General features: G+C 40.9%; 1 protein-coding gene across 1 annotated transcript in view; it reads right to left on the minus strand.

Moving 5' to 3' along the window:
• Positions 1 to 8,796, minus strand: part of TRMT2B (tRNA methyltransferase 2 homolog B) — a 40,375-nt gene extending 31,579 nt beyond the window's left edge. Inside the window, 2 exon segments of the mRNA XM_059910423.1 lie at positions 84 to 192; positions 8,697 to 8,796. Coding sequence (XP_059766406.1) covers positions 84 to 192; positions 8,697 to 8,796 — 209 coding nt within the window.
• Between the last annotated feature and the right edge of the window lie 9,204 nt (positions 8,797 to 18,000).

Here is an 18,000-nt window from a genome sequence, read left to right on the forward strand (position 1 = left end):
CATTGTACGTCAGGCATACAGAATTTCAGTAGGCCCAGAGATTCAGATTTGTTAAGGGGAAGGGATATCACCCAGGGCCTTACCTTTCCTGCCAGGAATCATCTAGTGGTCCAAGATGTCTTGGTTTCTTCTGACTTTTCTGTCTTCTTTGACACTTCTTGGCTATCATGTGGGTGAAGTTTCCCTTACATGCTGAGCCCAAAAAGAGTTGTGACCAACCTGGAGGTTTTCTGGCACGCCAGGGGAGCAAATAATAATAGCATCTACCTTATAGAGTGGTTGCAAGAGTTAAATAAAGAATAATAAAAAAGCACTTAGCATGGTGCTGGGAAAACTGGACAGCTACATGTAAAAGAATGAAATTAGAACACTCCCTAACACCATACACAAAAATAAACTCAAAATGGATTAAAGACTTAAATGTAAGGCCAGACACTAAAACTCTTAGAGGAAAACATAGGCAGAACACTCTATGACATAAATCACAGCAAGATCCCTTTTGACCCACCTCCTAGAGAAATGGAAATAAAAAACAAAAAATAAAAATAAACAAATGCTACCTAATGAAACTTCAAAGCTTTTGCACAGCAAAGGAAACCATAAACAAGATGAAAAGACAACCCTCAGAATGGGAGAAAATATTTGCAAACGAAGCAACTGACAGAGGATTAATCTCCAAAATATACAATCAGCTCATGCAGCTCAATATCAAAAAAACAAACAACCCAATCCAAAAATGGGCAGAAGACCTAAACAGACATTTCTCCAAAGAAGATATACAGATTGCCAACAAACACATGAAAGAATGCTCAACAGCACTAATCCTTAGAGAAACGCAAATCAAAACTACAATGAGGTATCACCTCACACCAGTCAGAATGGCCATCATCAAAAAATCTAGAAATAATAAATGCTGGAGAGGGTGTGGAGAAAAGGGAACCCTCCGGCACTGTTGGTGGGAATGTAAATTGATACAGCCACTCTGGAGAACAGTATGGAGGTTCCTTAAAAAACTACAAATAGAACTACCATATGACCCAGCAATCCCACTACTGGGCATATACCCTGAGAAAACCATAATTCAAAAAGAGTCATGTACCAAAATGTTCATTGCAGCTCTATTTACAATAGCCAGGATATGGAAGCCACCTAAGTGTCCATCAACAGATGAATGGATAAAGAAGATGTGGCACATATATACAATGGAATATTAATCAGCCATAAAAAGGAACGAAACTGAGTTATTTGTACTGAGGTGGATGGAGTTAGAGTCTGTCATACAGAGTGAAGTAAATCAGAAAGAGAAAAACAAATACCGTATGCTAACACATATATATGGAATCTAAAGAAAAAGAAAAAAAAATGGTCAGAAAAACCTAGGGGCAAGATGGGAATAAAGATGCAGACCTACTAGAGAATTGACTTAAGGATACGGGGAGGGGGAAGGGTAAGCTGCGATAAAGTGAGAGAGTGGCATGGACATATATACACTACCAAAGGTAAAATAGATAGCTAGTGGGAAGCAGCCGCATAGCACAGGGAGATCAGCTGGGTGCTTTGTGACCACCTAGAGGGGTGGGATAGGGAGGGTGGGAGGGAGACGAAAGAGGGAGGAGAAATGGGGATATATGTACATGTATAGCTGATTCACTTTGTTATAAAGCAGAAACTAACACAACATTGTGAAGCAATTATACTCCAATAAAGATGTTAAAAAAAAAGCACTTAGCAGAAGATTAAATAGACATGATGTTTGTAAAGCTCTGAGCAGTGTCCAATGCCTGGGAAAAACTCAGTACGTGTTAATTACAACTGTCATGATGTTTAAAGACAGTATGGGACTGAGTGGGGGTGGCAATATTAAAGGAAGGGAGCAGGGGGAAGGAATAGTGGGAGTAACTATGAGTCAAAAGCTGGAAGAGTTAGAACAGGTGAAGGGCCTCACTTTGGAAAGAGGAAGGAACCCCTCTTCCTCCAACACAGGACTCTCTGTTGTCGCCTATTTACCTAATGGTGCCTGATCATTGATGTTTAACTATTTTGAGTACCAAGGACACATGAATGGACTTGGCCAGACACCTCACCGATCTGCCATGAAATTACCTTTTTGCCCTTGCCCTCTACCTTGGATTTCATCCCAATGTTAAGTCATACCTTAATTCAGAATGAAATACATTTCAAGTCCAATGTATGGAATAGGTTTATTAACAAAGATTCTTCCATGGGGGCTTCCCTGGTGGCGCAGTGGTTGAGAATCTGCCTGCCAGTGCAGGGGACACTGGTTCGAGCCCTGGTCTGGGAGGATCCCACGTGCCGCGGAGCAACTGAGCCCGTGAGCCACAACTACTGAGCCTGCGCGTCTGGAGCCTGTGCTCCACAAGAGAGGCCACGACAGTGAGAGGCCCGCGCATCGCAATGAAGAGTGGCCCCCGCTCGCCGCAACTAGAGAAAACCCTAGCCCAGAAACGAAGACCCAACACAGCCAAAAATAAAAATAAATAAATTTATTAAAAAAAAAAGATTCTTCCATGGACTCAATGCAACCAAAAATAAATAAATAAATTTATTTTAAAAATTAAAAAGATTCTTCCATGGCTCCCTCTATTACTGTGAAATTAGTTTGCGTGATCACTACCTAATTTAGAGGACGCTGACATGGGTGCTGCAATATTTAGCCCATACAGTATTTTGTATGTTTACAAAGTACTAAAGAAAGTAACTGTCATAGCTTGGAAGCGTTTTGAGGATTTCAAATTTCTAACAGAATAAATTTAAGCTGGCCCAGAGTTCAGGTGTTAACAATAACACAGTCCACCCAGCTCCCAGGAAGGGACAAGTCATTAAGAACGTGGGCTCTGGGGCCACGTTCTAATCCCAGCTCTTCTTCTCACTAGCTCTGTGACTCTGGGCAAGTTACCTAAGTGTTATGAATCTCAGTGTCACCATCTATAAAAATAGGACTGGTAACACCTACCTTTCAGGGTTGTGGTAAGAATTAAATGAGCTCATATACAGGAAGCACTCAGGTCTGTGCCTAACACAGCAGCTGTTCAACATGTTTCACTGCCCTGCCTCAGGCTCTGATTTGAAGTGTGTCACTTGACTTCTTTGCGCCTCAATGTGTCCAACCTGTAAACCTGGTGAGATATAATAATGCATGCGAGTGCTGTGAGGGTAAGAACAATTATGTGGAAACTTAAAACAAACAACACACACACGCAATCTCTCCTAACCTCAGTGCCTGCTGGAGTGTGGTGAACTTAAGGCCCACTCAGGACCACCTGTTAATACTACCAAATGTGTGACCTGTGGTAGACCTTTTTCCAAGGTGAGACAAATGTATATATTTGATATAAGGAAAAGCAAAACCAGAGAAAGGAAGTGAGCGAAGGGGCAGGAGACAAAGAATAAAGAATGGTATGGAGAGGGGCACTGAGGAGGCCCACACTACAGGGGGAGAGAGTGGTACTCTTCCAGGAAAGGGGCCCTGTCCCTCCAGCTGGCAGGGAAGGAAGAAGGAAACTGCAGGCCCACTGGGGGTTGGCAGAGGGACAGGGGAGCTGAGGAGTTTGAGGACAGCTATCTCTATCCCATGACATTTAGACTTTTTGTGAGTGTGGGCCCTCTCCCTGGTGACTGCCACCATGACTGTGCTCCACTTGCCCTGTACCCCTTGTCCTACTACGTTTCTCCAAATGGGCAGATATAGTCTACAATAGGACTCTACTATTTCAGGGTGCCAACCAGACATCTCTCCTGGTAAAGAGCCTCTCATCATACTTAGTAATTTCTCAAGTGAAATATAGTTTTCAAGGCAGTACAGTAATACCAGTCAAAGTGAGTTATTTTGTTTTTATAGTGTTTCCTGTTTTAAATAAATGCTTGGGTTTAAAAAAAAAAAAAGAATGTGACAACTGCTCTATTTCTGCCTCAGGAATTGATCAGAAAGACACCCAAGGTCCAGAGCTGCCAGAGAGGAAGCTATACTAACTCTCTAGGGCTGAATAGCTAACCAGCCTGAAATGCTCAGAGAGGTTCAAAGCAGAGACTATGTAGTAGGTTTAATCCTCACAGAGCCAAGGATCTCCTTGGAGCAAATGTTCGCCCACGGAAAAGGATCCTGCTTACACTCTCCGTTTACCCTTCTTGCAGCTAGCCTGGCCCCAGATATGGTTCCTGGCTAAACCAGACGGACAGATGGGTACTGCTGCGTCCTGACTGCAGCCCACGTGCAGCCAGGTCCTTCCTTCCTCCACCAGACCCCCTTCACCAGCCCTTCCATCCCTCTCTTCTTTGGGCAAGTTCTGCCCACCGTGTCTGTAAGAAGGGTAACGAGGAAGAGACACTAGGAAAGGCTACCACTGAACTTGGGCGGACTGCAGGGCCAGAAGAGCCGGCAAGGGGAAGCAGGGGGAGGTCAGAACACAGGCGGACGCAGAGCTGGATGCGACCACGTGCAGCCAGCGTCCGGTCGTCCCCTCCCACCTCGCCTGCCTTCCCAACTCCCCGCCCAGGGGGCAGCTTGGCGCAGTAAGCAGTCTTCTCTGCTGCAGGGGATAAATCGGGTTTTCGGACACTCCACGTACCCCTCTTACCTTCGTAACCTATAAATCTTCTTACAAACCGGAGGCGGTTAACGAAAAAATCAGCTAAGGGCCCTCATCGCAGCCTCTGGGGAGAGTCACTTACTGGTGCGTCCAGCGCCTCTACTCCCGGGACAGACGCGGCGGGACGCTGGGCTCCCCCCGGGCGCCGGCTGGCCCGACACCGGGCAGCTGGTCTCGGGAGCCCTTCCCCCGACTTTGTCCGGGCGCTTCTCTAGAAATCTTCAGCCAAAGCACTCGTTGCGCTAAGGCCCGGCGCCTTCCCCACCCCCGCGACCCCTCCGCGTGACCCCGCCCCCTGCCTGCTCTCCTCACCCTCCCATTGGTGGATCTGGATAAATCTCCTAAATCACTTAGAAATTCTCAATACTGTATCGTAAACAGCGCTACCTCTATAGGGGTAGCCTACAACCAAAAGAATAGTTTTCTGGGTGGTCACCCTAGAGGGGTGGGATAGGGAGGGTGGGAGGGAGGGAGATGCAAGAGGGAAGAGATATGGGAACATATGTATATGTATAACTGATTTACTTCGTTATAAAGCAGAAACTAACACACCATTGTAAAGCAATTATACTCCAATAAAGATGTTACAAAAAAAAAAAAAAAGAATAGTTTTCTAATGGTAGAATTGCAGGCATCAGATCCATAATGGATTGGAAGATTGGGAGATGAAGAGCGGGGTGGCTTCCTCAAATCGCAGTGTTGAAAGATGCACACGTATGTGCTGTAAAAAACTTACTTTAACAGAATAAAATTTACAGCAAAGTGAATCTACATTTTATGACGCTCGATTTGTATGCTTAATAGTAATTGGGCTTAAATGGAAAGCACTTTACAGTCAATATTTCAGTTATTTATTCAAAGCATAATATGCCTATTATGTGCAAGGCAATGCATTAACCCTAGTGAGTACAGCAGTAAGTTAAACAAGGACCAGTAACTCACATAACAGCAAACATTGTCAGCCTGACCAAGGTTCAAAGCACAGATCTGCCACTTATAAGCTGTGTGAATTTGGGCCAGTTACTTAATTGCTCAGTGCCTCATTTTTCTCATCTGAAAAAATGTCCATAACAATCGTACCTACCTCACTGGGTTTTGATAAAGATTAAAGAAGTTAATGCATGCAAAGTGCTTAGAACAGAGTAAGCACACACTCAATAAATGTTAGCTATTATCATTCAAAAATAATTGTTTATACTGTGTGTGTATATACACACACGTGCATATATACCTTTTTTAAAAAAAGAGATCTTTATACCATGTGTAAAATAAATAAGCTACAAGGATATATTGTACAACACAGGGAATACACCCAATATTTTATAATAACTTTAAATGGAGTATAATCTATAAGCGTTTTGAATCACTATGTTGTACACCTGAAACTAATAGAGTATTATACATCAACTATACCCTAATGAAAAAAAATTTTTTTAATCCACTAAAAAAAAGAAAAGAAGAGAGATCTTTGCTTCCCATTCTAAAGACTTGAGCAGGTAAGTGCTTGACTCAAATTGTGGCCTTCCTAACTGCTCTAATGGCTCTTGAGCAAAATTGGAGTGCAAACCACTGCTTCAGGTTTCTAGGCCTGCACTGGGCTAGCAAGTGAAACCAGGCCAGAGAGTGTGCTTTTGGGTCTCTTCTCCCTTTCTCTCCTCTTAATCCCCTCTTATTCAGAAAGCCTGCTCTACTCCTTTCCTCACCTCCTCTTCCCCTTTCTTCTCCTTCCCATGCCCTTCTGCTCCTTTATCATTTCTCATCTTGGCATCTTTTGTTGTGCCTAGCCCAGAGCCAGGTGCCCAACAGGAGCTCGATAAATATTTGATGAATTTAATTGAATCCCACCTTGTCTACTGAAAGGAAAAGGGCATATCTTCTCTCACCCCCACCCTCGCCTGCTCTGAGCATCCAAGCGAACTCACTTAAAGCAGGTCTGTCATTTGAGAAGGCAGACCCTGAGGGGTGACGAGAGAAAAGAGATTAAGGAAGCTATAATGTAATTATTTAGGCTTAACACTTCTATATATGTTTAATCTGATAAACCATGTTCTTCTCTACAAGTGAAATCATTACATTTGTAAGAGGGGAAAAATATCCCATATTATAGAAAAGGTTAGACTCTTCAACAGGAAAGTCAATAAGTGAACATGTCATAGGTGATAAGAAATATTGTTGAATTAAATAAGAGCCAAAACCAAGATAACCTTTGCTTAACTTTGTTACCAGCAAACCAAATCACCACAAAGTGAAATCTCTAGAAATTTGTCAAATATTCTCATTTCGGACCAAAGAAAGGATTTCTGAGAGGCTACAGCATTAGCTCTCAGAAATAACATGTATTAAAATCACTTGGAAAAATAAATAAACAAATAAAATCACTTGGCAGTTAGGGCTGATTTGGTTCCATTAGCCATGTTCTTCAGGTGTGCTTCCCAGGCCTTTAGGCCTGTGTTAGAGGCCATGAGGGATAGACATAGCCCGCGCCCTCGAGAGTATGTGACCTGATGGAAAGACAAGGCTCACAAAGTCAGAATACATAACCATGGGCTTTGGTAATTCTAGAAAAGCAGAGGATCTTCTTGGTAGTCAAGGAAGGAAGAGAATGAGAATTGAATTAATGCATAGAATTTTAATCACCTGAGAGGAGGTGGGGGCTGCAGCATGAAAAGAGGAATGAGCAAAATATATGTCCGAGGCCCAGGAGGAGGCAGGTCCGGCTGGAAGGGACTGTGGTGCCGAAGTGAGTGGAGATCAATAGGTCCAGGAAGATAAAGGGCCTGGAGCCATTCCTACTGTATTTTTATACTTTTTGGCAGCATTAAACATTTTTATTAAATAGAGAAAAAAAAAAGAAGGGCCTGGAGTTGTAGTGCTGGGATGAGGGGTTTGATCTAGTTCCCTTAACAACAGGCAGCTAGTGAAGAGTTTTTCATGAAATGTTTCTGGAAGTGAACTTTAGCAGCTGTGTGTAGGATGGATTTTAGGGTGTAGTGACTTGGAAGCTGAGGGAGACTGCTATAGTCATCCAGATGGGAGGTGCTGAGTCTGTGTACTAAGGCAGGCTACACTGCACTTTGCAAGAGTTTCTCAAAATGTGCACAGGGGCCCGTGTGCAACGTAATCATCTGGGGTGATTGTAACACATGCAGGTTCCTGAGCCCCACCCCACACTTACAGAATCAAAATCCGAGGGGGGTAGGGACCAAGAATATCTGGGTTTTTAACAAGCACCCCAGTGATGCCTGTGAAAATTTGAGCCCTACTACCAGGCATCAACTCAAATTCCAGATGAATTAGTTGAAGGTCAAAAAAAAATCAAATCATAAAAGCCCTAAAATAAAATATAGATGATTATACATCTGAAATTTGGAGGCAGGAGAACTTTAGCAGTGGGAAAAAACCACCACATACGTAGATTTTACTACATAAATCTGAAAAACTTCTATATGATAAAAATATAATTAAATTCAATCATAAACAAACAGAAAAATATGTACGACTATGGCAAAAGGTCATTTTCTTTATTGTATAAAGAGCTATATAAACTGATAAGAAAAACCCGATGACCACAGTAGAGACCTTGGCAAAGGCATGGAGAGGTAATTCACAGGAAAAGAAATATAACTGGTCAAAAAATGCTTTGTTCTACCTCACTAATAATGACAGAACATGCAAACTATATATCAAGTAGATAATACTATTTTATCTATAAAATTGATGAAGATTTAAAAAAGAACTGATATTGCTCAAAGTAGACCATGGACAGTGAGGCAGATGCTCTCATGCATTGCTGGTGGGATTGTAAATTGATACAAACTTCCTGGAAAGCAATTAGAATCCAGAGCCTTTAAAAATTTTATACTATTTGCCCCAGAAATTCCACCTCTAGGCATCTATTCTAAAGAAATAGAGATGTGAACAAAGATATATGCCCAGAGGCTCTCAAAGTTAAAAATAAGAAACCATCGTCAAGGTCCAACATTAGAAAAATAGGGAATGGTTACGTAAAATATGGTCTGTCCATAGACTATTAGAGAGACACTAAAAATTATGCTCATAGTATGGTGTTAGAAGTCAGGATGGCATTACCTTTCTGGTGCAGGGAGTGGCTGGCAGGGGGTATGAGGAGGCTTTTGAGGTGCTGGTAGTATTCTATTTCTTCATCTGGGTGCTGGTTATAAAGATGCATTCACTTTGTGAAAATTCATTGTTATACTCTTCATATGTGTGCTTTTCTGTATGTGTTATACTTCAATAAAAAATTTAGCTTAGGGCTTCCCTGGTGGCGCAGTGGTTAAGAATCCGCCTGCCAATGCAGGAGACACGAGTTCAAGCCCTGCTCCAGAAGATCCCACATGCAGCAGAGCAACTAAGCCCGTGCTCCGCAACTACTGAGCCTGCACTCTAGAGCCCGCAAGCCACAACTACTGAGCCCGAGTGCCACAGCTACTGAAGCCCACGCACCTAGAGCCTGTGCTCTGCAACAAGAGAAGCCACCCAATGAGAAGCCCACGCACTGCAACTAAGAGAAGCCCCCGCTCACTGCAACTAAAGAAAAGCCTGCGCGCAGCAACAAAGATACAACGCAGCCAAAAATTTAAAAAATAATTAATTAATTAAAAAAATTTTTTTAACTTAAAATTGTGTCTTTGAAAAGTTTATAATGACATAGAAATATGTGTAGAAGGCAACCTTAAGTGAAAAGGGCAGGATAAAGAATTGTGCATTCAGTATGATTTTAAATTTGTAAAGGAAAAAATGCATTGGAAGGCAATATGCCAGCTGTTTACAGTGGTTGTTTCTACAGAGTGGGCTTGGGGTGATCATTTGCAAAATTTTTTTTCCATTTCTGTACTTTCTAATTTTTTATACAATAGACAGTCATTACATTGAAAATTAGGGGGGAGAGAAAAACACCTAAAATATCAGAGAAAAAAAGTGACTTGATGAATCTTGGTGAAGCTCCCATAGTCCAGTATGTGGAACTGAGAACTAGATTTCATCAGTTCCCGTGGAAGTGATTTAGACTCTGAGGGACTACCTTACACTAAGCAGATTAATAGGAGACTGGCTTACAAGCCAAATGCCAGTGAGGAATACAGTATCTAGTGACTGACATATTCTTATCTCCTGTAAAAGGTTATACCTACCAACTATTAATGTACCTGAGAAACCAAACTAACGATCATTTGTAATTTGAATATATGGAGCTGAATGGTTTTGAGGGAGCTCTTTGGCTGGGTTATTTGTAACACATTTTACCAGATCAGTGTTCCTGTTACTTGAACAATGCTGGATAAACACTGACGCTCCAATGTTCTTTTTCCACCATCTCTAACTAGTTGCCAGAATCTTCTGTCATTACAATATTAACTGCCTCCTAGCCTCATTACATGTTACAGTTGCCAAGGTAACAGCTCGTCTTACACGAATTACATTCCAGGTTGGTAGCTCCCAGGTGAGATATTGGGAAGCATCTTAATCTCATCTGCAGTATATCTACAAATTATATTTACAAGAAGCCACTTCGGGGAAGAGTCACAGATGGCTAGATTCATCCACTGTGAGCTTTTATTTTTTTTTAAATTTTCAATTGAAGAGTCTATCATTTTCTGATTTATGTGTCTAATTTTTTCTAAACTCTACCTCTTAGGTTTGGAGATACACATTACTTTTGGGGCCCTTCAGTTCCCTGATTAAACGTTAAGGGTTTTTGACAATAGTACTTAGGAGAAGGGCACTGGCACTTACTTAGGGAAATCAGGGAATCTTTTGGGAGAGGGAGATGATAGTGCAACATCGAGTGAAGGTCCAGTGGCCATGTAGAGAAAGAGTTAACATAATAGGAAAGCTCTTATGTTGGAGGTGGGAGGAATTACCCTGGAAACTGTCACCAAACTACCTAGCTACCTTTATGTTCTGGTTTCTAGGGTAACGCAGATATTTACTACCTCACATTTACATGGCTGGTGCTAATGTTCATTTTCTGACTTAATAAGGTCTCAACCCTTTGCTTTTCATAGTGTTGAAATTTGCAATTCAATGTCAGTAGCATCCCAGCACTGACAGTCATCCCTTAGATCTAGATGTAGAGAAATAACATGGGGACACCTATCCCATGTCCTGCTCTACACTGTAATGCCATCAGTACATGAACCTTGGCTTCATGCTTGGGACTCAGCACCGAGGGCACAAATTCTACAAATTACTTAGAGGCTAAAATTTCAGTCCTTTCCAAATCACCATCCTCAGCAAATACTCAATAATAAAGAGACTCATCTCTACTTTCTTTCCTGATGCTATGCACCTGGATTTCTTTTAAGAGCCATTATTAGGCTGAATGGAATGGTAGAACTAGACTGCTTTTAGGCATGCCCCCACTTTTATGTTCCATGATTCTGTGAAGAAACTGGTAGATGAAATACTTTCTGCCCCATTCCCATTGAGTTGTTTAAGATACACTATTTGGTTTCTGATCTTATAATTAGGATCTTTTCCAGAGGAACCCAATCACATTGGAAATGAAAGTTGATTATCCAGAACAGCCAATATAATAATAATAATGAGTATCCAGGGCTTCCCTGGTGGTGCAGTGGTTAAGAATCCGCCTGCCAATGCAGGGAACATGGGTTCGAGCCCTGGTCCGGGGAGATCCCACATGCCTCAGAGCAACTAAGCCCGCACGCCACAACTACTGAGCCTGCGCCCTAGAGCCCGCGAGCCACAACTACTGAGCCCACGTGTCACAACTACTGAAGTCCATGCGCCTAGAGCCCATGCTCCGCAATAAGAGAAGCCACCGCAATGAGAAGCCTGCGCACCGCAACGAAGAGTAGCCCCCACTCGCCACAACTAGAGAAAGCCCGCTCGCAGCAACGAAGACCCAACACAACCAAAAATTAATTAATTAATTAATTTAAAAAGATAATGAGTATCCAACATTTATTGAATCCTTACTTTGTGCCTCCCACTGTGCTCCGTGTTCTATGTGCATTATTCCATGTAAGTACCTATTTTACAGATAAGAAAATTGGCAGCTGTATTTTATAGATGCGATGACTGAGACTTAGAGAAGGATCAATAACTTGACCTAGGTCACACAGTAAGTGATGGAACCAGAACTTAAACTATCTGGTGCCACATCTCCACTCTTAATCTTTTAACTTTCGGCCAGCGGTTCTCAAATTTTGATGCCAGCATGCATCAAAATTCCCTGGAGGGCTCCTTAAAACACAGATTGCTGGGTCCCATCTCCAGAGGTTCTGATTCAGTAGGTCTGGGGCAGGGCCTGATAATTTGCATTTCTAACAAGTGCCCAAGTGATGCTGATGCTGATGCTGCTGGAGCATAGGACCTGCGCTCTGTACTCTACTGCCTCCGGTCAAGAGCAGAAGAGCCTACAGCTGAAATGAAGCACAGGGGGCTTGTGCTCTCCTCATGGCTCAGTGCTCAGGGATCCTGGGGATGTCCTGATCTGCAGGTTTCAGTCACTACCTCTGCCTCTCCAGGAAGACCAGACAACTGACTAGAGACTCCACCCTGGGGGAGTACACAGTGCATAGGCTGCCTTCATAGAATACAATATTTCTGGAAAGAGCTGGACATATCCTGAGTTAGGCTCAGTTTCTAACTTAGTCCTGACAGCTATAAAAACCTGCTGCATGTACCATGTGATCTTGGTTCTCCTTTGGAAGTAACCTGAAGTGTTAAAATTGAAGCTCAGTATTTGCTGAGTATAGCTACCTGTCAGTTGGGATTTTGATATAACTCACACATTCAGTCTGAGGCTGCGGAGGGGCTCGATTAGCACCACTTGTGAAGCTGAGGAAAGAGCCATTACCTTGCAAACTCTCCTCAGAGCTGGTTGTTCACACCTACCTTATGAAGAACACATGTTGCCTACAGTAGGCAGAGAGAGGCACATGTTGAACATAACACTTACCCCACCATAACATTATTTCTCTTTTCACTTTTTCCACCATGTGCCTTGTAGTTTCCTGAGATACAGCTGAGGCCGCTGAGTTTCAAGGCAGCAGAGTGAGGTGTTCATTAGTGTAGCTGCACACTAGAATCGCTTGGACAGCTTTGTAAAAATACCAGTGCTGGGGACCCCACCCCAGACCAATTAAATCAGAGTCTCTGCAGATGGGCCCCACTAATTTGCATTAAAAACACATTTCCAGGTGATTCTAATGCTAGCCAAGTTTAAGGACCAATAATGATCCAAAAATATAGGCTCTGCTATGGGGCAGGCTCCATTTCTAGCTCTGCCACTTAGGAAAAGATGGCCTAACCTCTCTGAGCCTCGATTTCTTCTGTCTGTAAAAACTTGCATAATAATTGAACCCATTGGACTTGTTTCATAGGGCTGTCTGGAGGATTAAATGGGCTGGTGTATGTAATGCACTATAATGATACAGTGCCTAGCACAGAGCGATCTCTCTCTAGATGGTAGCCAGTAATAAAATTAAGACATCCCACTTCAGTCTACAGAGCAAGTCCTCAGATTGTGACCCTATGGGAGATGTGGGTGTTGTACCCACTCCTGGGTGGATCTCACAGTCTTTCAATCAGGACTGCTATTACAAGGCAAATGACTCTGCAGAACATCTACTGTACATCACAGCAAACCTCTCCCATAACAAACTGAGGAAATGATGCTTATTTGAATAAGACACAAGTAAATGCAAACCAGAAACAAAGTAACATTAATAGTCTAAGAGAGCAGCCCACAAAATACCTCAAGGGAATAATAGACCACTTGGGGTTCTCAGACCATACTTCGAGAACCACCAAAAGAATGCGGGACGATCTGTGCTATAACTGGTCGCCTCGTTAGCAGTTACCCCAGAATTTCCAGAGCATTCAGGGGTCACAGTACAAAAAAAACACCCCAGTTCTGTTGCCTAGTGTCTCACTAATTTACACATTTATGTTAACTCTTCACTCTCTGCAGGCATGTGAGTTTGTGAACCCTTGGGCAGTCACCATCCAGAGACCTCTACAGTTGAAGCAAAAACCTACAGATATTTAAGTGGTAGGATGTAAGGAATGAGATGGATCAAGAACAGAATTTCTCAGGCCCTAAGAGACAACAAAGAGGGCTACCTCTTTGTAGGAACCAGGTATAGGGTCTCAGCTCAGTTTCAAGTTCAAGTTGAAAAATCTAGTATTCTATTTCGCCTCCAGAGCCAGATAAAGAATATCCATGTCAACCAATAGCCAACATCATGATAAATGATAAAATAGAAGTTAGTATAATGTAGTTGTTAACAAAATGAACTTTTGGTTTCAGACCTACCTGGGTTTTATTTTATTCTTTTAAAGATTTTTTTTTAAGTGGACCATATTTAAAGTCTTTATTGAATTTGTTACAGTACCGCTTCTGTTTTATGTTTTGATATTTTGGCTGCGAGGCATGTGGGATCTTAGCTCACAACCAGAGATCGAACCTGCACCCCCTGCATTAGGAAAGCAGAGTCTTAACCACTGGACCACCAGGGAAGTCCTCCTACCTGGGTTTTAAATGCCAGCCCAGGGACATACAGGCATGTGACTTTGAGTAAGTTACTTAATCGAAGCCTAACAATGATAGTTCCTACTTTTTAGGGTTGCTATAAGGAATGAATGAGATTATGTATGTAAAACACCTAGAATGTCATTTGACATGTGGTAAGCCCTCAGTAAATGATAGCTCTTTACTAACTTGAAACAAAAGGCAAATACAACCAAATGCCATGATGTGAGTTACGCTGCCGCTGATGTCAGACACTGCTTTGGTGTACAGGGAAAATTTGAGCAGCAGAAGTGCTTAGTAAGAGAAAAGACAAATTAACTTGTCAAGTCCTTCCTCTCTCAATAGCAATAGATTCTTTCATAACAATGATTGTTTCCCAGTAGTAACAAGCATTGGCTTTCATGTTTCTTTTTGTGCTCCAAATTATGGTTCCTTGACATGTGGTAAGTGGGCCTCCATTTGTACTCTTGCCCCGGGCCAGGCAAATGTTAGAAGCTGGCCTGTAGCTAACACAGTAAGATGTGAAAAAGAAAGGAGGCATAAGTATTGGAAGGGAGACAACAATCATCATCATTTGCAGCTGATCCAGTTGTCTATCCAGAGAACACCCAAGGGAATCAATTGAAACACTCATAGATTTAACAAGAGAGTTCAGAAAAGAGTTCAGCAGAGTGGTTGAATACCAATCAATAGTTTTCCTGTAAGTCAGCAACAACCAGTTAGCAGATACAATGGAGAAAAAAAATCCATTCATGATGACAAAAAAATAGCATAAAATCCATAGGAATAACTTTTAAAAAAATGTATAGGCTCTACACAAAGAAAACAAGGATATTTGTACATCTCTCAGCAACTGGGATTTGAATAAATGGAAACTGATGCCATATTTCTGGATGGGAAGGCTAAATTTTGTAAGATATCAACTTTTTAAATTAATTACATGTTTAATTCAATCCAGTCAAAATTCGAAGTTATTTTACCTTGATAAAGTGATTCTAAAGTTCACCTAAAACAATAAATAGGGGAGAATGGCAAAGAAATTTTAGAAAAAGAATAACAGTGATGGGAGACTTGGCTTATAAGATATTAACATGTATACATAAGTTATAATATTTAAAACGTAGTACTGTCACAAGAATCAACAAACAAATCAGTAGGACTGAACAGAAAGCCTTGAGACTCACCTAGAAAAAGACAAGAACCTGATATACAATAAAAGAAGCATCACAGACCAATGAGGATAGAGTTAGTCAACAATATTAAATGAAAAAAAGATGAAAGAATAGAACTGCTTTAAGAAAATATAGGCAAATGTTTAATCTTCAGATTGGGAAGAATTTTCTAAGCATAAAAGCAATGAAAAAAATCATAAAAGTATTGTTAGATTTGACTCCATCAAATTTATTGACAAACACAAACTGGAAAAATATTTAAAACATGATCCATGTCATACAGATCTCTTACGAATCAATCAAAAACCACTAACACTCAGAAATGGCAAAGGACATAAACAGAAGATATACATACGACTAATAAATATATGAAAAAATGTTCTAACACACAAATAATCCACAAAATACAAAATTCTAAATAATGAAATTAGTGAAGATGAAAAACGCACTGATACTCTCAATGCAGATCTGATGTGGTGATGCATATATATTTCTCTGCTGCTGATCAGAGGGTAAATTTTTTTTCCTGGAAAGCTCTTTAGTAATACGTATCGAGCCTTTTAAATATTCATATCTTCTAAATGAATTAAAGGAGCAGAAGCAGGAAACTGAGGAACAACGCAGGTTTAAGTTGAGTACCCCAACAGGTGGCAGCCCTGCTCTGGACTTGGGGAGCTGCTTCCCTGCTGGCTCAGTTTCCTCATTCACGAAATGGAGAGAATTAATAGTACTAATCTCACAATACATGCAAGTCACTTAGCATAGTACCTGGCATCCTCTAAGTGATGAGTAAATGTTAGCTGTTATTAAATTTGTATACATATGCATACGTATATATGAAAAATTCATAATTTTGACCTATTCACCTTCTAGGAATTTATCTTAAGGAAAAATTCAGGAATTCAGAAAAGGCTGATATACAAGGATATGCAGAAGGAAAAACCATGGAAACAACATCAATATCTAGCAATAGGAGAATAGTTAAATGAATTATAGTATATTCAGATGATGCTGGAGCATTATACAATCATTTTTAAAAGATTGTGTTTTTGAAGACAGTCTAATGATACAGAAAAATTGCTAACAACTGAAAAAAAAGCAGGGCATAAAACTGACTCTATAGTAGGATTAAATTTCGAAAAATAATTTATATATATTTTGTACATAGGTATTTAAGAAAAAGGTCAATTAAAATATTAACCCATCAAAATATTAAGAATGTTTATCTCTGCACACTGGGATCATGAGTTATTTTTTCCTTGTAATATTTATTATTCAGTATTTTATACATTTTTATAATTAATAGTGTTATTCCCATTATCATGTAATTTGAAAGGAAAATAGCATATATATATTCTGATCATTTGCTTAAGTATGTGAATGTGCTTCCCTAAGTACTCATTTTACTGACATATTCAATGTAGGACATCTGGAAAACAAATTATAAAGACAAACATTTCATTTTGGTTTATTCTTTCCAGTCTTTCTTTTATGTATGAAGAAATTTTCTCCTCTCTAACAAATCCTACTCTCTACTATGCAACAAGCCCGTTGGGAGCAGGGTCTATGCCTCATTTATCTGCGTATTCCTACAGTGCCTAATTCACTTGTATGCACGTTGTAGTCACTCACTAATTTATAGGTCGAATCATAATAAGAAAAGAGTCTGAAATGCTTCCACTATAAGATATAAATGATTGCTAAATCTTAAAGTGTTACCACTCCCCAGGATATTTGCATTTAATTCATCAAATTTTTCCCAGTCAAGATATATTAGGATCTGGTGCACAACAGGGGTTGTTCTAGGTACTGTAGGGGATATACAGAAGTTGTTCCTCCCTTTTAAATGCTTATAATCTAAACTAGTGGAGTGGATTAGGAAGGCAGAAGAAGCAAAAAGAGAACCACATCCATTGAGGTATCATTGTGTTAGACACTATGCTAGGCAATTTACTAACATGGAATTCTTACAACAAACCTTTGAGGCAGAATTTTCATTCACATTTTATAAATGTGGAAATGGAGGCTCAGATAAATGACTTATCCAAGTTCACAGAGTTAGTGGTAGAGCTGGGATTGAAACCCTGGACCTTCAGGGTCTGACGCCAGACTGTTCTCTCTCTCTTAATGAACACTGCCTCTCAAAAAGGTGTGTGTGTGTGTGTGTGTGTGCATGCACGTGCACGCGCACACTGTGTAATTGTGAGCACTGTGTAATTACAATGCTCAGCAGTATCAGGTAAGTGTCATATTTACGATACAAAATATTATACAGAGAGGCAGTAGAGCAATGGATAAGAACCTGGGCTCTGGAAATGACTGCCCAGGTTTGAATTCTGTCTCTCCATATACTAGCATATACTCTTGGACAAGTTACTTAACTTCCCTGTGCCTCAGTGTCCCATCCATAAAATAGGAACTCATATCTAGCTCACAGTGTTGCTGTTAAGATGAAATTAGTTAATACAAGTCAAGGGCAGTGTCTAGCACTTAGTAAATGGTCAATAAATATTGGTTACTATCACAGGAAATCAGAGGAGGGAGAAATCATATCCAGCTGGCAGTGGATCAGGGAAGGCAAAGGAGGTGACATTGAAGAAAAGGCTGAATGCTAATGAAGAGTGATAGAGCAGGGAAAGGGAATGTAGGGGAGGTAGGAAATCTCAGGTTGGATGGGACCATGAGTGGACAGGAGATGAGGGGT

The sequence above is a fragment of the Balaenoptera ricei genome, chromosome X (assembly GCF_028023285.1).
Source record: "Balaenoptera ricei isolate mBalRic1 chromosome X, mBalRic1.hap2, whole genome shotgun sequence".
Classification (NCBI taxonomy): Eukaryota; Metazoa; Chordata; class Mammalia; order Artiodactyla; family Balaenopteridae; genus Balaenoptera; species Balaenoptera ricei.